The 26,132-nt window shown below is 53.1% G+C and overlaps 1 protein-coding gene across 1 annotated transcript; it reads right to left on the bottom strand.

The window, feature by feature from the left end:
- Positions 1-11,525: 11,525 nt before the first annotated feature.
- On the bottom strand, positions 11,526-25,724 carry SAPCD2 (suppressor APC domain containing 2). The gene is made up of 6 exons (XM_035341906.1): positions 25,100-25,724; positions 19,615-19,748; positions 15,501-15,647; positions 14,582-14,683; positions 13,900-14,022; positions 11,526-13,391 (listed from the first exon to the last, which is right to left on the bottom strand). The coding sequence occupies exons 1-6, from the start codon at positions 25,707-25,709 to the stop codon at positions 13,263-13,265; spliced, it is 1,245 nt and encodes a 414-aa protein (XP_035197797.1). The 5' UTR covers positions 25,710-25,724; the 3' UTR covers positions 11,526-13,262.
- Positions 25,725-26,132: the final 408 nt, after the last annotated feature.

The following is a 26,132-nucleotide window of genomic DNA, read 5'->3' as shown; positions in this document are numbered from 1 at the left end:
CCTGGGGCCCTCCATAGGAATCCTCATGCTGAGTTCCTGTTGCAGCTCTAGCTCCCTGGCTGCTCCACTCTGCCCTGTCTCCCTTGGACTTTTTTCTCAAAGGACTCAGAACTCAAAAACTGAGTTCTGAGTTGTTCAAAAAAGCCCTCAAGAACCTAATTTATTTACTTGTCTACATATGTTATAAAAAAGTGTGGTTTATGAGCAGGTGGATGCTCCTGAGTATGCAGAAATCTCTACAGCTGCAGACAGACACCGTCAGGCCATCTGATGCAGCATGTTACACGTTCCTGCCTCTAAACAAGAGCATCTCTGTGAGCTTTCTTCAAGCCACTTCAGGAAGGTCAGTCAGCTTGGTCCAAAACTCTTGAAAATGAAGAGAGTTGCTTCAGCATGAAGCAGGCTATGGACTACTCCAAGTCTGCTGCCTGGAAGAACTCGACCCTGGAGGTTGGAGCTAGATGATCTTTAAGGTCCTTTCCTACCCAAACCATTCTGAGATTCTAGGACATTATGCTGCAGGACAGAAGAGCAAATAGGACCCATATTTAGGATGACACCAATTAAAAAAATGTCTCTTAGGCTAAAGCAGGTTGCAGAGATGATGGAGTCATCAGAAGGGGAAAGGCTGTGTCCTTGCACGACCTTGAGGCCTTCAGAGCTGCTAGCACTTCCCTCAGTGCCACAACCTGAGACACTTTGTCCTGTTAATATGTTTTGTATTTTATATTTGTATAATATATGCTTTGTAACCAGGACAAAAGGAAAAGAAAAACTCACACAGGTTCATCTGCAGGCAGCTGGCAGTGCAATGTCCAGGTCCTCCTTCATGATTGCAGGGATGGGGTTGTGCCAGAAGAGTGCATGGAGAGGATGCTAGTCAGACACACTGTTGCCCTCAGGTTTCAACAGATGGCTTGGACTGAACTACAAAGTCTTGCTGTTCCCAGCCTCAATTAGATATTGCTTTTTTTTTTTTTTTTTTTTTTTTTTTTTTTTTTTGTGAGGTGGAGGGCAATCATCACTTCACATGCTTCTGATGAGGGCTGCAGGGAGACACTGCACACCAGCCCTAAAGCAGGAAAATCTTTGTTTGCTGGATTGACTTTTTCAGCTAAAGTCCCTAAGCAGTACTGAAGTTAAAACCTTAGATCAGAAAACAGCCTTGTGCCTGAATGAGAAATCTGGCAGAGGCTGGGGTGATGCAGCTCGCCAGAGGCTTGTTCAGCAGTCAGCAGTGTCTTGTCTCCTCGCAGAGGATCAACTGTCAAGGTGCAGCTTCTGAAAGGTTCCCGCCATGTGGGGTGGTCCTTGGGAAAGCTGCAAGCACCCAGCTGTGTGAAGAGCTGCTTTCAGATCAGAAACTGTCCCTGTCCTGGGCACATCGGCAGCAGTGGGTGTGAAGGAGCAGCCGCAGCTGCAGCTGGTACATCCTCAGTCCTGCTGGGGGATGTCAGATGCCCTGCCTCAATGCCAGCCCCCTTGCCATGCAGCCCTGGTGGTTCCGGGCAGGCAGCTGGTGTTTGAGGTGGTGAGCATACAGGTGGTGGCCCCCAACAAGGCCCAGCTTCAGGGACAGGTTCAGAAGCTACGCCAATGTCAGGAGCCTGCCTGACGTTATCTCCTCCAGCCCCTGCCAAGTGGTGTATGAACCCTTGCATGTACCTTGCTAAATGATTCAGCTTCCTTTTCTGACATCCTGCAAGTGTCACGTCCAGAAGCAAGCCCTGGGATCGTCACTTTCAGTTCTGCTGTGGTTATGTGGGTGGCTGACCACAGAGGGACTTCTACAGTCATCTGCCAAGCAGCTACTATGTTCTGGCCTGGACCAGCCATGGCCACGTGGGCATGAGGCAGAGACCCCAAGCCTCGCCCAGGCCTCCAGAGTGCCTTGGCCTCTCCTCACGGCTCTGTGAGGGCTGGAGCATCAGCCAGGCTGTAGCTGGTTGGGGCACAGTGGCAGGACACCAAGGCCTGCCATTTCAACCACCACCATCTGTGCAAGCAGCCACACTTCCAGTGTCTGGAATAATGGGAGTCCCTGGGAGTCACTGAGATGCTCATTTAGAAATGACCTGCTCCAGTGTTTTGCACCCTTGGAAGTAAATTTAAGCTTTCAAGCAAGACCATAATGGGTACAAGTTTCATTGGTTTAAAAAATAACTATGTCAGGGCCAGTCAGAGCCTGTGCAGGCTGCGTTCACAGCCAGCATGCAGCACACTGGCCACATAAGCCAGGGATCAGCCACCAGTAACATGGCCACGGGATCTCCACTGTCCCCTCAAGACATGCAGTGGTGCCAGGCCTTACACAGCCCAGTATTCAGGGCCAGATGTCCAGAAATGAGTAAGACCACAGCAAGCATACTTAAATACTTTCTTTGAGCATTATTCTAGTCTCTGGCTATTGTCAGCCCAGGGGATTTCCTGATTTCTCTGTATTTACGCCCTTCTCTAGGTTCCTCTTTTATGGACTTGTCAGAAAACACTATCTGAGCTCATGCAAACCACTGGCATTGATACCATCCTCCAGCATGGAACTCCTGCTACACCAGCATGAAGAACCACCACTCTAAGTTGTGTTGCATCTGGCTTCCATGCACTTCATCTCATTCTTGCACTGGAAGAGATAGTGGCTTCGTTTCTCTAAAGACTTTCAAGGACAGTGCTGAGTTTCCAGACCCTGTAAGTGTCCTCTCTGGCAGGACATGCCAGCTTGCTTGGGCAGCCAAGGTTGCTTCCCACCCAACTTTTCAGTGACCCTATGTCCATGGCAATGCCAGCCAGCATGGCTTGTCTGTGACTGCTGCTTCTCATGCCTTCATAGTCCTGGGTGAGCACCAATGGGACCCTGGGAGACAGGATCATCCTCTCACTGCCCTTGCTGCAGTACTGACACCCTGGAAGCACTGGGTGGCAAAGTGCCTCCAGGCACCATGTTCAACGAAGGGGAAAGTCCACAAAGGAGGCTGTCTAGGGCAAGGAAGTCAACTCCACACTTCAAGACTTCCTCCACCAAGAAGGAAAGAAGGGTAATGGTCATAGGTGACTCCTGAGGGGAACAGAGGGCCCCCTATGTCAGCTGGACTCTACCTGTAAGGAAGTCTGTTGCCTACCTGGGGCCTGGATCAGGGACATTACAAGGAAACTTCCTGACCTTGTTCACTGCAGAGCAAAAACCAGCAAGGCCAAAGCCCAGTATGAGCTCAATCTGGCCATTATGGCTAAGGATAACAGAAAATGTTTTTATAAATATATTAATGGCAAGAGAAGGGCCACAGAGAACCTCCATTCTTTACTGGATGCAGAAGGGAACATGACTACTGAGGATAAGGAAAAGGCTGAGGTTCTTAATGCCTTCTTTGCATCTGTCTTTACTAGCCAGACCACTTATCCTCAGTGTACTCAGCCTCCCGACCTGGAACTCTGGGATGAGGAGCAGAAGAAACACCCCACAGTTCAAATGGAAACAGTTAGAGACCTGCTGCTTCACCTGGACTGTCACAAGTCTATGGGGCCAGATGGGATCCACCCAAGGGTGTTGAGGGAGTTGGCAGATGTGATTACTGGGCGGCTTTCCATCATCTATCGGTGGTCATGGTTATCCAGAGAGATCCCAGATGACTGGAGACTTGATAATGTGATGTCCATTTATAAGAAGGGTTGTAAGGTAGACCCTGGGAACTACAGGCCTGTCAGCCTGAACTTGGTGCCAAGAAAGGTGATGGAAGAGGTCATCGTGAATGCAATCACGCAATGTATGCATGTCAGCCAGGGGATCAGGCCCAGCCAGCATGGGTTCATGAAAGGCAAATCCTGCCTGACCAATCTCATCTCCTTCTATGACCAGATAACCTGCCTGGTGGATGAGGGAAAGACTGTTGACATAGTCTACCTAGACTTCAGCAAAGCCTTTGACATGGTCTCCCAGAGTATTCTCCTGGAGAAGCTGGTAGCCCGTGTCTTGGACAGGTACACTCTTTGCTGGGATAAAAGCTGGCTGGACAGCTGGGCCCAGAGAGTAATGGTGAATGGAGTAAAATGCAACTGGTGACTGGTCACCAGTGGTGTTCCCTGGGGGTTGGTGTTGGGGCCCATCCTGTTTAATATCTTTATTGATGATTTGGACGAGGGAATTGAGTGCACCCTCAGTAAGTCTGCAGATGACACCAAGTTGGGGTGGAAGTGTTGATCTGCTGGAGGGTAGGAAGGCCCTGCACAAGGACCTGGACAGGATGGGTCCGTGGGATGAGGTTGAACAGGGCTAAGTGCCGGGTCCTGTACTTTGGCCACAACAACCCCATGCAGCCCTATAGGCCTGGGGGAGAGTGGCTGGAACGTTGTGCAGAGGAAAAGGATCTGGGGGTGCTGATTGATGTGCACCTGACCATGAGCCGGCAGTGTGCTGAGGTGGCCAAGAAGGCCACAACGGCATTCTGGCTTGTATAGGAATATATGTATATGTATAGGAATATATATAGGAATAGTGCAGCCAGCAGGACCCGGGTGGTGATCATCCCCTTGCATTCTGCTCTGGTGAGGCTGCACCTCGAGTGCTGTTTTCAGTTTTGGGCCCCTCACAACAAGAAGGATATTGAGGCCCTGGAGCTTGTCCAGAGAAGGGCTACGAAGCTGGTGAAGGGCCTGGAACACAAGTCCTGTGAGGGGCGGCTGAGGGAACTAGGGCTGTTTAGTCTGGAGAAGAGGAGGCTAACGGGAGACTTTATTGCTCTCTGCAACTACCTGAAAGAAATGATTCTATGATTTTATGCTTGACAGGTGTGTCTATGTGCCCCGGCACTGGCACACAGATACGCCTGCCAATCATAGAATTGTTGAGTCAATTGGAGTCAAAAACTGAGTGGGGAATATGGGCACAGTGTGTGGGACTGAGAGCACAGGTTGGTGTGAACATGGGCACAGTGTGAGCAAGGGCATGGCATGAGCATGAGCATGGGCATGGGCATGGCATGACACAGCATGGGCCAGACAGCATGGCATCGTGTGAGCCTGTACAGCCACATACACGCTGCTGTGCACATGCCTGCAGCTGTGCATGTGGTTGTGGCATGGGTTTCTCTAATGGTGCCTGAACTCCTGAGCTTAGACCAGCATTGTGGGTGCAGGCACGCTGGTGTATGTGCTGCTGTCTTCCCCAGGAAGCCTCTCATCTGCCTGTCTGTGAGTGGCTGGCTCGTTTGGGGGTGTCTGTTAGTGCACTCATGGGCTGTGCTTGAGTGGCTGTTGAGCTGCAGCTGTGGTGTGCAGTGCTATTCACATGTTTGGGATGGGGCAGGCTGACACTGGCACATGGTGGAAACAGGGAAACGCACCTCCCAGCCCTGGAGCTGAGTTGGTAGGATGGCAAAAGCTGCCCTGGCCTGCAGTTATTACCCCGCAAACAGGGTTCTACCAGGAGCAGAGACAAGACCTACGGCAGATCAGTGCCCAGGGCAGCAAGGGCAGGGGAGCTCAGAGACCTGCAAGGAGGTGGAGAGCCCATGTGCCCAAGATGAGCACCCGGCCACAGCATTGGCCTTGTGAGAGACATCTTGGTGCTGTGCTCCTGCACGGATGCAGATGCTTCCACATCCATGGCTGTGGGGCTTGTTGGGGCAGAGGAGGGCAGCCTCTGCAGACACTGGTGAGAAGAGTGGTAGTAGCCACACTGTAGTGGGGACACAAACTCTTTGGGTCATTTCTGTCAGTGCCGCTCCTGACCTTGCAGCCCTAACAGCCCAATGGCTTTGCACATCTTCTTAACCCAATGAAGTTTTGCAATATTTTGAGTTTTCAGAGCTCTTCTGGTTACACAGGTCTGGGTTCCCACCAAAGAAGAGCGTTGCATTTCCAGCCCCACTGGCTGCAGAGGAAAGCTTGAAGATAGTAGTGTTGAAGGCTGGAGAGGAATAAAATTCATATTCTAAAAGTATTATTTTCAAAGGCTTTATTTATTTACTTGTTTATGGCTAATTTAATGATTTTAGAAGGTCCTTTTTTAAAGGAGATTTATGACTTTCTGTGAGTTCGCAATAGTGTAACAGCCTACTCATCAGAGGGAAATGTGAAAAATGCCTGGGCCAGAAACACCCCCTTAGGATTTAGGTCAGAGAAGCAAAGTGAGGGCAGGCACTTCCAAGTGTTCTGAGCAGAGCCGCCCCACCCTCAGCTCTGGTCAAAACCAGCCAAGTGCCTCCAGCCACCAGGCCACAGGGCCATGGCACTCCTCAGGCAGTGGTAGCTCCGTGCCGCTAGGTGGCACAGCCACTCCTGCCCCCATGGTGTGGTCGGTGCCATCAAGATGTTGGGCTCATCGGCCTCTGCAGGATGAGCCAGCCCACAGCCTGATGTGGAGCAGAGGCTGCCCTCCTCTGCCCCAACAAGCCCCTCAGCCATGGATGAGGAAGCATCTGCATCTGTGCAGGAACACAGCACCAAGATGTCTCTCACAAGCCCAAGCTTCTTTGCTAAGCCATCAACATTAAATATTTAACGATGAAATCATCAGATTTTTCAGTTATTATCCTCATGGCCAGTCCAGCTGAGCTCTCTCTAAGGTGGTCTGTGTACATCCCTTGCTGGTGCTGGGAAGCTGGGGATGTGCTCATTGCTGAGCCTCAGCCACGGTGCAGCTCCCCAGCCAGGCATGGAGGGATGTCCAGACTGCCTCTGGGACCTGGTCTGCCCTGTGAAGTGTCTTAGCCTAAGGACTGATGGAGGTTTTGGAAGATATTAAGATCTGTTTAAGGTTTTGGAAGCATCCCAAAGAAGTTGATGATTTCTTCATAGAAGAGATCATGCCAGAAGTACTAGGATGGGGCCATTTCTGCATAGGTAACTTAGAAACAGCCTTTCCATTTGAACTGGTCCTAAATGCAGAATGAAAAATGAAAGCATGTTTAAAAAGTCCCAAGAGAACTCAAAACAATACAAAGTATTTTCACTTAGGACTAAATGAAATTTTGGTGAATGAGGAAATGTCTTTGAGGTTGGTTTGTTTAGTCAGTAATAGTAAAAAGTGTATTTCTTTTCCAGTTTGACCAGCACAACATTCATTGCCAGCCATAGCCCAAATACAGCCTCAGTCAGTGGGAATGGAAAAAGCAGTTGTGATTTGGGACCTGCTCTGAGCCTTTGTAGAAAGTAAGCATAGCACAAGCCTAAGGCCCTGCTTGTAACACAATTCACCCCCAGCTCCTCACCCATCCCACATCTGCAGCACTCCTGGGGACAGAGCAGTAATAAATAATAATAATAATAATAATAATAATAATAATAATAATAAGCTTTTAAAGCTTTTTGCCATGTGGATGTGCATAGTGGCATGAGGGTGAAAGTCAGCCCACATAGCTGCTGTGCAGCCTTGGTACAGGGTGGCTGTGTTCTTGTTTCCCTTGGTCTCCTCCATGGCAGGATTGCTTGCATTTCTAAGCCATGACTTTACTTACCCGGTGCCAGGTGTCTGCCAGGATGGCAGAGCTGCAGTTTGGTGGTGCAGAAGAGCCCAGGGCTAAGATGGAGCAGACCTGCGCCTCTTGTGAGCCCCACCCTCAGGCCATGGCTGGACAGCACCTTCCCTTACCTGGGTAGGGCCTTACAGGCACCAGCCTCTCCGTGGCAGCTCTGTCCTCACCGGCAAGGAGCTGGCCAATGCCATGCCTGTGGATGTTTCTTGGGCTTGTGGATACTCCACGGTCCTCCTCCATGGGCAGGAGACCATCTTCAGCAGCCAAAAGAAACAAGAAGCACCTGCCTGCATGGACATGGCTGAGGATGGGTGTCACTGGCTGCCTATGGCAGGGGACAGCTGGTTTGTGGGGTCCCTCAGCCTTTTGCAGGGGTGCACTGGAGGGCACACAGGGACACATGCCCAAGGAGGATCCGGGGTAGCAGAGCTTGCTGCTCCCAGCTCTGGCCCCTGAGCACAGAGGAGCCCCCGTGTCCTCACTGGCCCATCCTTCCCTCTCTGGGAGCATAGGGCCGGGCTCTGGCAGGATGGGAAAGCTCCAGGGTGAGCCGCATCGCTTCCAGGCCTCAGTTATTGCAAGGCAGTTTGGATCCAACATAGCCCTCTGATGCCTTGAGACAGGGAGAGTGCACAGTAAAAGAAGGAAAAATGCTCAGCTGTTGAAATTGTGAAGGCACAAAGCAGCCCAGGCTTCCTGCCATGCTGACGCAGCTGGTCCACATGCCTAGCCTTCTTTTACAACTGGGTAAACTGAGGCAGAGCAGTCAAATGATGTAACCAAGTGTGTGAGTGCTGATCTCTACCTGGAACGTGGCTGTAGCCCAGCACAGGCTCACTGACAGAACTCCCACTCCTTCCAGTTCAGCTGCCTACCCCTTCCCAAAGCACAGCCCTGCTTGGCACGGCACCATCTCTTGTGAAGGGTGACCAGAACTGTCCCAATGGCAGAAGGTGGAGAACCCTGTGAGTGTCACAGGCACTGAACTGCCATATGGGAGGGGGGGATGGGGGCGGGGGGGGGGGGGGCGGGGAGTGCAAGAAGATGCTTATAGGGTGTAGGGTCACTCACACGAGTGCCCTGGGGTGCTGCTCAGGAACCCAGCCTCTGGTCTGCCTGAACCTCAAGGCAGCAGCCAACCCCAGACTGCTCCCCAACAGCTTGCTGCTCCAAGACCGAGCAAGCAGGGTGGCTATCCGCCACAGCAGCTGTGCTTTATGTAATGGGGAGAGTAAAGTCACAGCCCCCACGGCACACAGCTGCAGAGCAAAGCAGGAATTTTGGGAGCCCCACCTCCACCCCCTCCCCACTGTGCCAGGATTCCCTAGGGAGAGAGCATCTGGCTTCAATAATCTGTACCTTGGAAGAGGTTCAGTTGCACAAACAGCTGTGATCACACGTGCCAGGCTGGAGTCATGCTGCAGGGAGACATCAGATCTGGCAGGATGCTGGAGCGGAGCCGGAAATGCTGTGCTCAATCCCCTGGTGACAGGCACCCTGGGGGCACCTGGCACAGCCGAGGCACCATCATCCCCCCAGGAATGAGCTGGGATGGGGCAGCAGAGGTCCCAGCTCACCCACCATTACCACTGCTCCCATTACAATGCAAAGCAAAAAGCTCCCATTACACAAGCAAAGGTGAGGGCAGAGCTGGTCCTTATCAACTGAGAGCCTACACCATGACTATGGTCTCAGCCACGGAGCACTAAGCATACATGTCAATGCTGCTAATGCAGGAAGCAGTTGTACATCTGCCAAAAGGAGAAAAGTGCTGGCAAGCTGGAGGCTGGAATTCAGGCAGGGCTGCATGGTAATAAGGCACAGAGGGGATTTGGGGCAGGAGAAAGTACCTTGTAATGAGCGATCAAGGAGGTGAACAAGAGTTACTGGGTGCCAGGTCACAGAGCTGAGAAGTGCCAGGCACCAACCAGCCCCTGAGCTGAGGGAACAAACACAGGCAGTAGTAGCTGCACATGCCCGGCACAGCCCAGCTCCCCTTCCCAGAGAGGACTGACTGACTGTCCCAGGACCCAGGGTGCTCCCCAGGTCCTCAGGCCGTTGGTTCATCTCCCAGTGATTTGCAATGGAAAGAGCAGGACAGTGGGTGCAAAACAGGGGCAGTCTGACAGTGCACTGGGTGCTGGAGCTGCTGAAAACTGCCCAGGGCAGCAAGGAACCTTGTTGGGCAAAGAGCAGTTCCTGTGTAGCAGGGAAGAAAAGCAAAAGCACAAAACGTACGGGCTGGGGGCCCAAGATGCGTCTGTTCCTGCTGGCATTTGGAATAATTGTTCTGCTGGGAGAGCAGCCCTTCTTTAAGGAGGGTATGCTGGGCACGCAGCCCAGCCTTAAAGGGCGTGAGAAGGGCATGGAACTGGGCAGAAGAAGAGAAAGAACCTACAAATAGACCTGGGTGATTGAAGCCTTCCCAAAGAGCATAGCTGAGGACACAGTAGATGAGATCATGGATCCCCTAGGGCAGGTTGGGGACCAGACAAGACTTTTTGGTTGGCCAGGGCCAAGCACACCCTGCCCATACACACACCTCTCTGTGGATGGTCCTCTCCTGACACCAGCTGCCCCTGTTCAGTTTCACCCTGGGCCCAGCAGCTCCTGAGGCTGTGATAATACATGAAGACTTGAGTGGTGACTATATGGTGTTGCACCTTGCTTTTGACAACCTCAGGTGTCAGGGGGTTGAGTTTAGATAGTTTGGCTGGGCACAGACCGGACCTGGTATGCTGCAACTGTGCACAAGTTTCCAGATGTGATCAGCACACCTGGATGTGCTTTCAGAGATGTGTGCAGACCCAAAGAGAACAGAACTTCACCCACTTCACCAGCACCCTGCTAACAGCCCTGGACATAAACCCAGGTCTCACAGCCGCTGGACCACCACTGAGCTGCTCATGATTAATGGGGTGGAAGGTGACATAGGCTAGGCACATAGGTGAGGGTCAGGCACAGGTCAACCCCCCCACCCCCCCTCAGGGACCCAGAAGCTGTGTGTCCAGGCCAGGTCTTGCAGCTCCAGGCCAGGGACTGACTCCCAGCCCTCAGGTAGTCCCCACTCTTGGCAGTAGGCTCCCATATTCCAGAGCTTCCCTGGAGGGAGTGGGCCCAGTGCCAGCACTGCCCAGGCTGCAGAGAGGCTGTTTCCCTCCAGCTGGTCAGGCCCCAGCACAAGGGCAGTGGCAGAGCTACCTTGGCTCCACACAGAGCAGCACTGAGCAGGGACAATGATCCTCTCTTTTCTTTGAAAGACCTCTGGGACTTCACATCCTAAGAAAGATATTAAATGGGAACTGAGGGCAATTATCAACCCCTCCTTGCCTTGTCTGGGAACTGTGGCTACCCTAATCACCACTTGAAAGAGACTGCTGCAATGATTCTTCTCCCAGGCATAGGGGGCTTGGCTCAGGTCTTCCTTCCATGACTCTGCTCCCATACTGGGAGCACGGAAGCTTGGGCAGCTCGCCTGCAGAGCACAGTGCTGCAGGTTGGTCTCTGTAGCGTGCAGCAAGGGTCCCAGTTCACACCAGGTCATGGCTCTGCATAATGTCAAAGGAAGGTGCCTCCTGCCAGTGCAAGGTCTTAGCTTCACCTGTCACAGGTGCACCTTTGGTGCAAGGCAGAGGGATGTGCACCATGAAGCACCCTGACAGAGAGTTCCCCTCAGGCTCCCTGTGCAGGAAGACAACTGCAGAGCTGGCACCAGTCATTGTGGCCATAGCTGCCCACAGTCATTGGAGGTGGTTATATTGGTGCATTGCTTGAGAAGAAATAATAACATTAAAGTTTGAGAGGGGTGCATGGGGGTTTCATGATCCCATCCTACAGTAGTGAGGGAAGACTAAGAGCGTCCCCAGCCCAAGAGCATAGGGATGCCCTGAGGGGAAGGGAAAGAGCATGGGAACCCAACCTGGAGCAGAGACCCACTGTTCTCCTCATGTTCAGGCTGCAGTTGTGCAGCCTCAGCTCACCCACAATCCCTTGGGACAGGACAGCCACTGCAAGGCTTGCAGCAACAAATGGACTGATTTAGTCAGAAAAACAGATGGATAAACTAAACAGTTCACCCCACTTTATTATCCCTAAAGACAGATTATGAAGAGAGACACTTTTCCTTCAGCCTCAGGCAAAACAGGCACTGGACACCAGAGGAGACAGCAAAGAGATGGCAGGCACTGATGCCCAGGGGATAACTAACACCATACTCCTGCAGATACAGGACATGACTTGCCATGGCCTTGCTCTTTCTTCCTTTCCCTAACACTTTGCTGACCCCCACTCCGGCAGGGAGCAGTAGGCACGAAGGAAGAACTGTGACCACATGCCCTGCAGTGAGCTTCAGGTTGAGATCAGGCTCAGAGAGGAGTTGGGTAGGACAGGCAGCATTGGACTGGTAGAAACATCTTCCCAGAACCGGGAGAGGAACTGGTTTGCACAGTTCCCAGCCCTACAGAGCTAAACCTCTTAAAGCAGGGCAGGTCCAGAAGCTTTTGCTCAGCTCAGTGCATTGTGCCACAGCACTGTGCAGGTAGAGTCCAAGCACAAACAATGCTGGAGAGAAAGGTCCTGGAGCTACAAAGGACTAGAACTGTGCTACATGGGGATTCACATGGATCTACGAACGTAGCATAAGTACCAAGTACCAAGCCACAGCTCAAGCCTCATCATTGAGCTGGGTGGGAAGGAGAAGGTATCCAAAAGGCACACCAGTCTAACATGACCACCACCCCAACAGAGCTGGAGAAGGATTCAATTCACACCCTGGACATCACCCCAGGTAGCCTGCATATACTACCAGGTCACCCAAAGCTGCCATTTCCCCACTTAGAGATGTACAAATAAAGAGCCTAGCAGCTTCCTCTTCATCACCCACATCCAGTTACAAGAAACCAAGTCCTAAAGCCCCAATGTGAAATCAGGCTTCTGTTATTGTCCTCCTTCTAAAGTCATCATGAAAAAATATGACTGCCAGGCTTATAAGCAAATACTTACCAGGTCAAACCAAATAAAGTGACGTAGAGGTATCTCTGCCTCAATCTGCAAACAGCCTGAAACAGCAGCTCAGAGGTACAGGGTTACCTCATTTGGGTCTATGGCTCATTAACTATAGGAGCCTGCAGACATAAAACAGGAAATACGGCATCACTACAGCAAACTGGAGAAAGGGATTGCCCTAGGAGGAGCACCAGCTTGGGCACTGCTCTAGCCCAGTCTGGTTCCACCAGCAGACAGCAGGGAGGAGCTAGGTATGCCCCACTACAGATTTTCAATCTTGTCCCCTGACAGAGGGACAAGCAACAGACGGGACACCTTTCAATGGCCAGGCTTGCCTGGGAATGCCAGTTGGAGTGTTCAAGATGCATCATTTTTTTTCTAAGAGCAGCCAGAATTCAGCCTAAGTCAGGCCAAGAGTACAGCAGCTCTCCCCCACCTCTCCCTGTGCAGACAGCACGGGTAGCACCTGTTTCACCCAACACATTGGGGATCACAGAATGGGGGAGTAGTCACTGCAGTCAGTTTTAGAAAAGGAGTAGCTTGCGAGCAGTGCTGCTGGGCAAGCACAGCAGGGAGGGTAGACTCCCCAGACCTGCCCAAGCAGGGTTGGTGAAGTGCTGTCCCCAGCTTCCTCCCACAGGGACACCACGGGCAGTTCTAGACCTCCACAGCTCTTGAGAGCTCCACACCTGGAGCAATGAACGCAATGGTTTTAGGGCAAGAGTCCCAGCCCCACAAACCCCTCTGGGGAAGCTCAAGTACAGGGCCAGGAAGAGTACTGGGGGACAGGCACTAGATGAAGGTGGAGTCCAGCTGGCTTGTTTCATGGTTGCTGCGGGCGCGAGCCTCAAAGAGCTGCTTGATCAGAGCAGATTTCTCCTGCTCCAGCTGGGTGATGCGTTCACTCTTGTCGGTCACCTCCTGCACAAGACAGAGTAGGAAAATGCTGATCAGAGCTCTGCTGTGTCTGAGGCATTTGTGAGCTGGGTGAGGCTCAGCTGCTTTAAGCCCCCCACAGCCCAAAAGCACCACTTGCATGTGCCAGGATGCAAATCCCTGTGGTGAGCGTGGCCCTGGCAGGGGGATCTTTGGTGTCTGCTTCCCAGAAGCACTGCTCGCAGACCCAAGATGCAGCATCTGCACCCTCTTGTGGCCTTTATTTGTCATGGTCTTTTCCCTTTGGCAGGGAAAATGAGGTCTATGTCCACGGTCCCTCGCCTAGCAAATAGCTAGACACATGCCCCTCAACAAGAGGGGTACCCAGTTGCAGGACATGGAAGGGCTCCAGGTGTAGCCCACAGCCCTTCTCCAGGATGACCAAGGTTGGCCAGGTTGAAGGAACTCTTTCTAACTGTCTCATACTTTTTCCCCAATGGCTCCCTCCCAGCCTTCTCTGTAAGTGTATCTCCTCTCCATCATCCCCACTCACCTTGGTGAGAAGTCGGTTTTGCTCTTTCAACATATTGATGGCTTGCTGGGAACCTGCTGAGGCTGGGGACACCACGGGGGCTGTGGAGGCCAGCCTGCTCAGAGCTGAGGAAGGGTTTCCTGGCTGTGGAGAAGATGAAGGGAAGGGCTGAGACATCGAGCTTTGTTCCTGGTTGGCCTCCCCAACCTGTGTCCCAGGATAGAAGCTGTTTCTGTGACCCATGGGGAACTAATAGATTGGGAGCTGAGCGAAGTCCTACACAGGATTAAGACCCCACCAGCACAGTCAGCACAGGCCATCACAAGGTCTTCAGCAAGGCTTTTCTAGACAGAAGTGAAAGCATTCATGCCAATGTGTCCTGTTCCTGCCAGGAGCCCATGTGGGCATCCAGGACAGCCAGTTCCAAGAGGACTGGCTCGGCACCTCTGCAGGATGTCCCCCTTTTTGGGGACCTCCTTTATCCCCTCAAATACCTTGAGAATCCTCCATCCTAGCCCAGGACTAGTTGCACTATCCTCTTGGCTGTCTACCATCCTTGTCTTGCCAACAGTCAAGTTGGCCCCTAGAGCCTGGGGAAGCTCTGACAGCTCCAATGACAGCCCAGCTGTCAGTGTGAGGGCACAAAGGGCAGGCCCCTAGCTCACACAAGTGATGGCAAGCTGCTAACGTCCTGCCCTCTCACCTTGCCCACGGCGGACAGGAGGTCACCCAGGCAGCGGTTCACCTCCTGCAGCTTGGGAAGCAGGCGCCCCAGGTGGCTCTGGCTGCCATCAGGGAAGAAGTCCTGGGGGATGGGGCAGAAGAGTCCAGGCATTATTTTGGGGCCAGCTTCTAGGGAGTCATTCTGCCCTGCAGAGAGGGCTTGGTGGCTGGCTGGCCTCCAGTCCCCTCCAAACACCTCCCAGAGCTGGGGCAGCCACCTGCTTCCATGTCTCAGCTGGCCCTGCACCTCTGTAGCATGGCGCTTGCACAGGCCATGGGACATACCCACGTTCAGAAGGCAAGACATGAGCCTCAAGCCTGGCATTATGGCACAGACAGCACAAGGGCTGAGGTTGTGGCTGCTCTGTCATGCTCTGATCCTGAACCTGCATGCAGCCTGGCAGGAGGTGAGTGGGGCTGGCCAGCTGTGCCAAGGGCACGGGTGTCTAAACAAGGGAAGACCCTTCCTGTGCTTCCCTAGGGCTCCCCCAGGTGGGCCAGCCCAAGGAAGAACCCCGTGGCTGGCAGGTGGGCAGCAGAATGTCCCAGTTGGTGAGGAAGGGTCGGCCTCTCTGCATCGGGCAATTTTACCTGGGACATCCACCATGATGAGAGGCCAGGCCTGATCCCATTCAGGTAGCAACCCCACAGCTCCACACCAGGCACGTGGAGGGGCTCACTCATACCCTCCTTACCTGCTGCAGCTCTCCCTCTCTTCTGCCAGGGGAGGGTTGGTCCAGTGTCCCCAGCCCCTCAGTCAAACAGTGAGGGCACACACAACAAGCAGAGGCAGCAGAGCCAGGCCAATGCTGGGTGCACCAAAACATCCCAGCCCAGTTCTCACAACCCATGGACCCTTCCAAGCCGATGGGAATCCCCAGAACAAGCCCTAGACTCACAGTACTGGTTTTGTTTTTTCCCAGGAGTCTCTGGTGTTCTTGCATGAAGTGGATGTGCTGGTGGTACCATTCACGGGCACGTTCAACCATCTCCAGACCTTGAAGCAAGAAATCCTTCTCCTGCTCCAGCTCCTTCATATGCTTTAGCTGCAGGACAGTGCACAGATGTGTTACCCTCTCCTCACCCAGGTCCAAGTCAAATGTTCAGAGAAACACTGCCCCATCAGATCCCAAGTGAAGGCATCATAGATCAGCTTAATCCAAAGTTCAAGCAATTTCCTCTAGCCTAGTCCAAGGTCTTGCCAAGCCCAAGGAGTTGGTTTCTTCATGAGACACAGAGGAATTTGGTTGCCAGCAGCTGTGTCAGTCCTTTTCCCCATGAAAAGCTGTGGAGAATTTGGATGATAGCCACTGCCTGATCCTGATTTGGGGTAAAAATTCTCCAGTTTGGGAGAACAATTGCAGCAGCTGAAGGGCAGTCAGGTCGCCTCCATCCTCCTGTCTAGGGAACCAGGCCTGGTCCCCACCAGCTCTTAGTGAAGAAGCATGTTTCTCTGCTTTGTCATTTATCCAAGGATATGCTAAGAATGGGGCCTGCACCCGCTCTCTAAATCCTCTTGAGGCTGCAAGCTTCAATCAGTAACACAAATTCACCTGGCTTTCAGAGAGCAGACAAGCTATCTACACAGACTAGAACCCCAGGCAAAATCTACAGTCCTGTTTACCCAGCTCTCTGCTTTCTCCTTTGCTTTTCTGCCCAAGGCACCTTCGAGTTGAGCACAGCATACCCTTCTGCTGACTGTGTCTGCTTAGTCTTTCAGGTTCAAGCTCCAGAGTCAAATGGAGAGAGACATGATATGTTCACATGTCCAGAGGGCTGCTAACAGAGCATCCAGGGCTCTTGCCCCCACCCCTTTGGGATGAGCAGAACAGGGCCCTGCCAGCCACAACCTGCTGCAGCACAGGCAGCTTGGGCCCTCCATCAACAGCAGGCAGCAGCAGCACCTAGCTGCCTGTGCCCAGCTGACAAGGGTCTTCCCTGCTCTGCTGCCACCCCCTTCTCCCAAGGCCCCTTGGCTCCGCACTGCCATGAGAAAATCACGGAGGTGTCAAGAAAAGAGGAGGGTCTGTTTCCAGAATAACAGAATGACCACATCACAGTAAGCACACCACAGCACAGTTCATCAGCCTTCACTCTTCCCTGTTATAGAATCATAGAATATCCCGAGTTGGAAGGGACCCATAAGGATCATTGAGTCCAACTCCTGTCCCCTTCTCACAAGCTGTACCAGCCTGCTCCCCCAGCTCACGCCCCTCCTGGACCACCCTTGTGGCTGCAGAAAGGCCTTCCTCCATGTCGAGCACTGGGCTGCATGCCCAGCACCCCCCAGAGTAAATGGCTGCCTGCCTTCTCTGCCGTGATGCAGCCTGACCTCCACAGCCTGTGGCACAGACTGAGCACCAGGAGAGTCTTCACTGTGGAGGGCAGACAGCTCTCCATGCACCATAAGCACTCTGATCACACAAGCAGGCAAGCCTAGAAACCGTTGGACACTCGGGAACCTCTTCTGCTGTTTTGGAGAACATCTGGATGGAAACAATTCAGCTCAGAAGTGACTTTAAACATTGATCGCCTCCAGCAAACAGGTGACACTGTACCAACAGCTTCTTCAGGCTGCCAGCTTCTCTGTCCCCACCTCCACTCCCTAAGTCTCACAATTGTCACATGCCAGCTACCCCTTATGCCAGGGCTATTCTTGCTCCCTCTGCTTCTGGAAATGCTGTTTACGATACAGCAGTCAATCACATGCTCATATGGACAAACAGACAGAAGGTGACGTACCCACACGAAGAACTGCAGAGCTTTGGTGCTACACAGAATATTGCTGAGGGGCATGAAGAAGGTGCTGTATGTGGCAAGGCCCCCCATCCAGCTCTGGCTGGAGCCTGTGACTGCCTATCCCAACCTGGTCCCACTGGGCTTGCTGGTCAGCACGGGAACCAGAGGAAGAGGCAGCATCTCACAGAGCAGTGGGACATCAGCAGTTCTATCAGGTGCAGGGACAGACGGAATCAATCTAGGGGCAGAGGACAGGATACAGCTAGGGGCAGAGCAGCTTCTGGGGCAGGAGAATAGGGAGGTGGAATGGGCACAGCGCATCTTGGTTGGTCACTGCCTGTGGTAGAAGGGGAGGGGAGAGTGCTGTTCTCTGGGCTGCCTGCAAACAAAAGTGCTCGGCCTCTCACAGGTCTCATTCCAGCTATGCCAAGGTCATGGGGAAATTGGGTCGATCAATGGACTCATTGAAAATAAAACAACAACAAAAACCACCTAACATCTAAGCAGTCACCAGTTGTCTATCATAAAGGGTCCCGGAGCTGCAGCACAGCCCCCACTCCTCTGCTTTGCTGATCAGGATGAACAGGTCTAAGTGCACCTATGGGACGCACAATGGACAACAGTGCCTCACTCCCCCCCTTCTACCCCCATCCCACCCCTGGTAGGCAGATTAGCCTAATCACAGCTGTGTGCCTTGTCTTGCCTAATATCTTCCCAGCATCAGGGAGGAAGCGTAGCCAGGCAAGATCCCTGCTCTGCATGCAGATTCAATCCTTGCTGGATTCAAACCTGTTCCAACTGTCTCCGCATACTCAAAAGTGGAATTGGTACCAAATACTTCTGCCCTGGTGCTTGGGAAGGCTTCTCACTCCCACAGGACAAGTTGAGGCATCTTATCTCTGGGAGGAGGAACACATAAAGGCAGTGCAGCACTCGGAAAAACTAGAGATGGATGGATGGAAGAAAGGTAGAGCACCTGCCTCCCACCTCTCCCACAACTATGCACCATGGGGAAACAAAGGCAATGGCCACACTAAAAAGCAACAGCACTTGTGGCAGTGCTGGGAACAAACACCAGCTTTCAGCAAGACACCCTGGCCACCATCCCCTTTCTAATCAGCAGCAGGCAGGACTTCACACTCGCAGCAGTGATGACACCTCTGCTGCATTCCACCTTGGAGCCACATGCACATGTGAGAGACCTGCTAATGGAGGAAAGGGGTATACCCTGTCAAAGCAGCAACGTCCAAACCACCAGAAACCTGAGGACCAGAGGGACCCCTAATCCCAGGCAGAGACATCCACACTTATTGCTCCATGTCAGCACCTCTCAGCAGAGAACCCCTCAGTCTGAGAGAGAAAGACCCAGCCCTTTGCATTGCTGTAAGCCCAACAAATATTTCCCCATGTGTGCATAAACTGCCCCCTCCCCAGAGTGGTCAGGCCAGGAATCAGAGCGTGTTATGTTGCTCAAGGCCAGTGCAATGCTGTAATCAGTGCTGCACAAGGACACCCACGCAGCCTCCTGGCCCTGCTCAGGGAGCCGGTGACACCAGGGTGCCAAAAGTGGAATTGCAGATGTGAGAGTCACGGCCTTGCCTGCAGCTCTCACTCCACGAGAGAGGAAGACCAGTGAGGAAGACCAGATGATTACTCATCCTGCAGGCAAGGTCTTGGCTTGAGCTTGTGGGCAACATGCCCAGACAGCTTCTCCATTCCACTTGGGAGCAACACAGATCCCTTAGTCTGGGCAATCTGATTCAAACCTCTCCAGGGACAGAGAGGGGAGCAGATCTCTTGATACTGGGCTTCCCTGCCAAATTCAGTTCAGATTGCGCTGCATTAATGGCAAAATTCTCTCAGGAGCCACAAGGATCAGCATGCTTGAGCCCTGACCTACAAAGAACAGCTAGCAGAGGACACAGCACAGAGGCTCTGCACAAGGCATGCTTGAAAAGCCCAGAGACCAATCTTCGCAGATGACTGAAGCACTGGGGCCTTCTCCTGTATCATAAGGTAAATTGTTGCCTTTCTCTACCCAAGTTTTTGCCCATGAAGACAGTGTTTGACTGCAAAAGGTGCCAACTCCATGGGTTGCCATCACTCCATGGGACACAGGGGAAAACATACCTCCTCCTTCTCCTGAACATTTCAGAACAGAAAACACTTTGAAAGTAACTGCAAGACCACCATGTACATCAATATAGCTTTATAACAGAAATCCTGCAGGGGCAGGCCCCTTGACTGTAGCCCAGGACAAGGCTGTTTTCTTACCATGCTAAAATCCACACCGTTGGCGATAGTGTGTCTCCGGTGTTCTGCACGTCCCCTCTGATGTCTCCGAATGTCCCCAGTGCCTCCATGGCCACCATCTCCCTGGGATTGCCCAGCAGATTTAACATCAATACCTGTAACAGATGAAAGCATGAGGGCACCAGCTGCTTGCAACAAAACCTGCCCATGGCCCCTTTGTGGGGCAGTCTGTGGGGTAGCCCTGCAAGCAGGCAGGGCAGGCAGCAGCTGAGGAAGCACTGGCCCTAGCACCTGCTCACATCTTTGTGCAGGCAAGCCAGACCTCAGCAACAGCTTACTTTGTTGTGCCAGGCTGGCAGCAGACTTTGGTGATTATCTTCTGTAAAAAGCAGGCAGCTTCTAGGCAATGCTGCTTCAGTTCCAGCACAATTAAACCATTAGTGATACTGCCTACCCTTTTGTCCAGTCTTCACGGTATCCCTGACTTCTGCTCAGGAAGCACAGGCTCTGCCATGCACTCACCTCCTCCTGAAGCCAGCTCCTGTTTGGTGACGGGCTCACACATTTGCTCCCATTTGTACAAGCAGTGGCAACCCAGCAGCATCAGAAAGGGTCAGAGATCAGCTCCTTCTCCAGTCACGTGTGGCAGCTCTCACAAGGGGCTTTCTTTGGAGGGGGCAGCCACTTAGAGCAGCTCTGGAGATGGTCACGGAGATCAGACCAACACATTTCAGAACAATCACACTTTCCTTCCCCACCCGGATATGTGCTTGGTGCTAAAGGGGGTGATGCACACCAGAAGCCGCATGCCTTTGGTCTAAACATACAGTAATCTGGCTATAGGGTTACCGAATTTTTATCAAAATCCCAACATCCTATTTAGCAAAAGACTGATGTACTACATACAAATGATGCTGGTCCAAATCCACACATAACCTATTTTTGCAGATTAAATTCACACTGGCAGATTTCAGGCTGGATCAGATGTCTCATGCCCATGCTATATGCTTGTACACTAAAGCAGGTACTGGCTAAGCACCTTCTGAAATCAGCACAAGCCCTGTACTGCATGCCCTGGCTAACTTGCCAGAAAGGCAGCCCTGCAGCCATGTCCCAGCCATCTCAGCTCCATGTTTCTGGATGAGCTTAGAGCACCGCCCTGCTGCTGTGAACCGTGGTGCCAGGGCACAAAGGTTGCTGCCACCGCCCCTTCCAGACATGCCCAGGCAGCAAGCCTGCTGCGCTCCCTCCTTGCTCCAGTCCCCTGCTGAGTCCCCAGGAGACCCTACCGCATGCTCACCCCCACATTCTTGCTGCTCACCACACTCTCTGATCACAACTTTTTGCTTTCCCTACTTTCAAAAAATAACCAGAAAATAGCAGCAGGGAAGTAGGCAAGTGAAAGCAGGCAGTGAGGCAGCTGTGGAAAACATCTCCATGGGACTGCTGCCCATGTATCTCCCAGGCACTCCCACCCATCACCACATCCTTCTTCTATGTGCTGGGCACATGTCGACTCCCAGTCACCTGAGCAGCCTCCCACAGGTCTAGCATGTTCTCCAGTGCAGATGGGCATGAAGGAATGTGAGTGCTGAGGCAGGACGTGTGATGCTGCCCAGCCAGGCACACCACCTAGCTGTTGCATAAGCCTCCTCAGCAGAGCACACAGATGGGAAGGAAGAGGAATATAGGGCAGGAGAAGCGAGCTGAGACAGCAGAAGTCACCCTGCATCTCAAAGACAAGCTCGGGTCACAGGAGGGAGCTGGAAGGCAGTGAGGTCAGGGAGAATCACACCACACTGCGGGTGTCTGTGGTGCCACATACCTATCAGTTCAGCAACAGGAGCTAGAATTGCACTCAAAGCAGGCACTGCCCCAACAGTGGCATGCTATGCAGTCAAGTCACTCAGCCTGTCACTTTGTGTCACTGAGGAGAGGGGCCACAATGGTATGGGAAAAATCCTCCTGCTGATTCATCAGTGTCCCACTTGTCTTATCAGCAAGTGCTCCAGCAGAGACAGGTCTCTGGCATCTTACTAAACACAGTCTTTGGTATCGCTCATTTATTTGTTTTGCCAACTGTCTTTAGTTTCATACACCCATATCTACCTGGGAGGGACAGCTAAAACAGCAAGACTGGCACAGCTATGCACACGTTCTCCTAGCAGACCTGTAACACATCCTGATGGGGAAGCAGAAGAATAGTCCCAAAACTGAGAGTAGCTTTGATAAGCAGAATCCCAAAGTAAAACCAGGAGCACCTGTGGGAAGAGCTGCAGGGTAGAAACAACATGTTAAAACAGTTTTTGCTGCTGTTACTCGAAAGTGCTAGTATTGGGTCTGTGTGGCATGATAAAAGCACAGAGCCCACAGGCTGATTTGAGCTGAAACTGATAAGAATGTGCTCACCAGTCAAACAAATGAGCTCTGTGCACCTGAGCTAACAACATAGTGACTAAAACAGAACCTCTGGTAATGAGCAGTGATCAGCCTTTCTAGGGTGCAGAAGAGGTCCTGCCATGAGACACAAGCCTCCTCCCTCCCAGGCTGCTAAAGCCAGGCCACCTTAGCCACAAAGGCTGAGCTGGTAGGAGGCAGTGCCCATGGACACTGCAGACCCCTTGGGCAAGGCACTTACCACCCCGTATCTTATTTCCTTGGCTCTCAGCAGGGATGAAAGCTTTTCCATAGGGAACCGCAAGGGTAAAGACCCCTAATGCTGAGATACCTGTTGCAGCAGGCAACCTAAGAACCAGCAGCAGGGAGTTGTCACGGTGCCTTCTGTGCACAGTGACATCTCCAACATCAGCCTCACCATCCTCATTGGGGGCATATCAGTGGGCTCCTGGACACTGTGGCTGGCAAACAAGCAACTGCTCACGATGTGCAGGCTGCTCCAGCACTGCCGGGCTGACAAAAACTTCTGAGAAGCTTGAAGACAACTTTGAGCAGGAATGTCTCTGCCTGTGCTAACAGAAGTCAGTGATCAAGGTGGAACAGGAACTTGAATTGCTGACCCACTATCTCACTGCACCACCTGAAAGTGCCAGGAAGATCACTTAGCCCTCAGCCTCTGCCATCTTGCCATAATTCATTTTCAAATTACCTCTGTCACATGCGGATCCACCCTGGGCCAGGAAGTAGAGCTTGGGTAGCCTCCATCCCTCAGAAACACAGACAGGGAGAGAAAGCTTCCTCAAACTCTTTGATGTTTACAAGTACTGATGCACCATCTCCCCACTCTTGGCTAGAGTTCTTACAATAGGTACATCATGTGACTGGAGGCTCAGAATAGCCTTGAGCCCAAATGATGTAATCTAATTGAGACAGGCCTTACTGGACCCACATTTCTCCTCAGTGAGAAAAGAGCCAAGTCTTGCCTCATTGACACTTGACTCTTTCACATCCCTTTGAAGAGAACATGCACCAGTTCAATCACATGCTAGGAAAGCCCTCTGCAGTAGAAGATATCACTGAGCAGGTGTGCAGGATCCAGAGTTAAAAGAGATACGGTAACTCTGAGTTATAACTTTCACTAAGTTGCTGAATTAGTCTGAAATTCAGGCCTGTTGCCAGAATATAGCCCTGCTTTTGGGGAAGCTGGCAGCAAGAGCTGAGGCACTAAACCTGCCTGCACACTCAGGACATCAGTATACCATACTATAATGGAAAGATTCTCAGCAACCAGAAAGTTATATTCTGCAGTAGTCATCTGCTCAGTCCCATCTACTAGAGAGCTTTCAATCTGATGATTATCAAGCAGGATTTTTTTTCATTTTTTCCTGGATTTACATTCTTGACGATAAAATAACCAGCCAGTTTAATAACATTCCACTAACTTAAGTTCTAGTGATTAGTCTGGAGGCAAAATGAAAAGCAGACAATCTCTGCAATGTTTATAATTTCTTTTCCACCCCACAGAAAGGACTGGGAAGGAAAGGGTGGGGAATGGAAGGCAAACTAGCTCAGACAACTTTCCCAAGGTAAAGGAAGTCATCGTGCTCAAGTGTTGCAATAAGAAACACCAAGTTCTCACAGAGAGCTCTGTTTCAGTAGATCTCAACACCCTTCACTGGAATAGGTAAGAAGTCCTGTATTCCTTATAGCATTTCCTACTTATTAGCAGCAGATCGACTCGTCAGTGAACAAGCCTCATCCTTGCCAAGCTCAGCATACTGCACCGTGACTGGTAAATGTGCAGAGAAGTGCCAGAAGTGGTGCTCTCCCTCTCCTGCCTTTGTCAGCCCAAAATTTACACCAGCCTGTCAAACTGAATGATCGTGCAGCTGCCAAAGAACACATATAAGCACACTAAAGTATAAAAATAATGTATTTTACACCCATTCAATTGGCTGAATCACCTCACTCCATGAACCTCCCAGTCACTGCATCTACGACAAGTGAAGGATGGAGAACGCTGGGGTGGGGGTAAGACCCATGCTTCCTGCAGCAGTAGGTGGATGCCTCATTTTAGGTGCAATGCCAGACTGCAGCCTTAGGACAAAGCCACATGAGACAGCACAAAGCCCTCTAACAGCTCACTGGCCCAGGATCAGGAGAACCCTGGCAGATCCAGTACAGGGACCCCAGGTCCTGAGGAAGGGACACAGCCAGCAGCGACCTGCTGCTGAGCTCTGCAGCCAAAGCTCTGCCAGAGGCTGCAGGGCATTCCCTGTCCCGACCACCTGGACAGTGCTTGGGGACACTGAAGCACATCTCCCTAATGCTGCTTTCCCATTTGTTTATTGCTGTAAATAGTGCCATGTAATTAACAAACAGTTGAATAAGATTTTGCTCTTTTTCACCATTCAAAACGTGCCTGAAATCATGGAACAACCCCTTCTGATAATGCATACTCACAGCATTGACTCTGAGCACACAGCTGCAGCTGGCACTCAAGCAAAGCTGCTTGACTCTCAGGAGCTTGCTTCCTCATCCCAATACCCAGAAACTCTCAGAGATGATCAGCTTCATGATCTACCCCACAAGGAAGGTCACCTACAGACTGTGCCAGAGGACAACTACAGACATGTTACTGTAAAGCCCTTAATTCTTCTTGCCACCACTATAAACAGACAAACGCCCACATGAGGAGAAATGTAAAGGGAAGAACAAGCCTGAGACAGAGCAGTATTTGCAAACTGTGTGCTCTCCATTCTGGTTTATCTAGAGCTTGAATCAAAGCCCACTGAAGACAAAATAAAAAATATCAGCGGCTTCTTGGAGTTCTGCATCTGGCCCGGGGGAAGAATTTACTGTTGTTTTAAATCAAAAAGAAAGAACAGGTCTGTGCTGCCTGAGAACCAGACCTAGCCATGGGTGTGGATCCCAGCCTGCCCTGCCTAACTCGATTCTCCGGCAACTCTGCCGGCTCTGCTGCGATGCCTGCCCATGGCCGGACACCTTCAGCACGCAGAGCGGGCCCGATCCAGCCTGCTGAAGGGACCCGCACCCTAAGCCTCCCCTCGAGCCGCGGCCGGCCCGGGGGTGCCGGGGCCCCTCTCACCTCGTGCCCGGGGCTGGCTCGGCTCCGGCTCCCGGTGTCCCGCGCTCTGCCCCCGCCGCTCCTCGGCGCAGTGGGGGCTCGGCAGCTTCTCCAGGCTCCGCGAGGCGCTGACGGCGGTGCCGCGGCCCCTCTCCCTCTCCTTCTCCGCCGTCCGCGGCTCGCCGCGCCCGCGCCCCGGGGCTTGTCCCTTCACCGGGGGCCCGCCGTCGGCGCCGGGAAGCGCGGCGCGCAGCCCCAGGACGAAGCGCTCGAAGGTGAGGTACCCGCTGGCCGGCGCCGCCCGCCGCAGCCCCTCCAGCACACCGGCGGGCAGCTCGCGGGCCTCCGCCCCCTGCCAGCGGGACTCGATCTCCCGGAGGTGCACGTACCCCCGCCGCCGGTCGTCCAGGATGTCGAACAGGGTGCGCAGGCTCTGCAGGAAGGCCCTGGGCAGCCCCTCGGTGCCGGAGGGGGGCGGCCCGGCGGGGGGCTGGCGGGCACCACGCTCCGGAGCCATCGCCTCCGCCGCCACCGCCCCGAGCGCACCTCGCCGCCCAGCCGCGCTGGGCTTACGGCCCCGCCCCGGCCCCGCGCTCCCATTGGCTGGCGGCGGGCAGCCCCCAACTCCCATTGGCTGGCGGCGGACGGCCCCGCGGGCCCATTGGCTACGGGGGTGGCCGCCGGTTTGAGTTGAGGCGCGGCGCGAGCCGCCCCCTCCCCACTCGCCCGTGTCCCGAGGGGCACTGCCACCACCGCCCCCCCCCCCCCGGGGGGGGCCCCCCCCCCCCCCCCCCACTTGGGGAGCGGACCCCGCCGGCCTCCTCCGCGCAGCGAGCGGCCTCGCTCGCCCTCGTGAGCCGCAGCCCGCTCGTTCGCCCCCGAGCCCGCAGGGCACACCCCGGCCGTTCGGGATCCTGCCGGCTCCGGCCGGTGACCGCGGCCGGTCGTGGGGACGGGAAGGCTCCTCCCGCCGGCAGCCGCAGGGCGGGCGTGCCGCCTGGAACGGCTTGGGCACCTTTGCCCGCAGCTGTTTCCCAGCAGGGGGGAGGCCCGC

The sequence above is a fragment of the Oxyura jamaicensis genome, chromosome 17 (assembly GCF_011077185.1).
Source record: "Oxyura jamaicensis isolate SHBP4307 breed ruddy duck chromosome 17, BPBGC_Ojam_1.0, whole genome shotgun sequence".
Classification (NCBI taxonomy): Eukaryota; Metazoa; Chordata; class Aves; order Anseriformes; family Anatidae; genus Oxyura; species Oxyura jamaicensis.
The sequence above is the reverse complement of the archived record's forward strand: the minus strand, read 5'-3'. Positions and strand labels throughout refer to the sequence as shown.

What these genes read in the sequence shown, in the direction of transcription:
- SAPCD2 (XM_035341906.1), bottom strand. Translation starts at nt 25,709, where the DNA reads ATGGGAGTTGGGGGCTGCCCGCCGCCAGCCAATGGGAGCGCGGGGCCG. An exon ending in GAAAAAACAAAACCAGTACT is followed by an intron (nt 14,684 to 15,500) that starts GTGAGTCTAGGG and finishes CCCATCCCCCAG; the next exon opens with GACTTCTTCCCTGATGGCAG. An exon ending in AAAACCGACTTCTCACCAAG is followed by an intron (nt 13,392 to 13,899) that starts GTGAGTGGGGAT and finishes TGTCTTGTGCAG; the next exon opens with GAGGTGACCGACAAGAGTGA.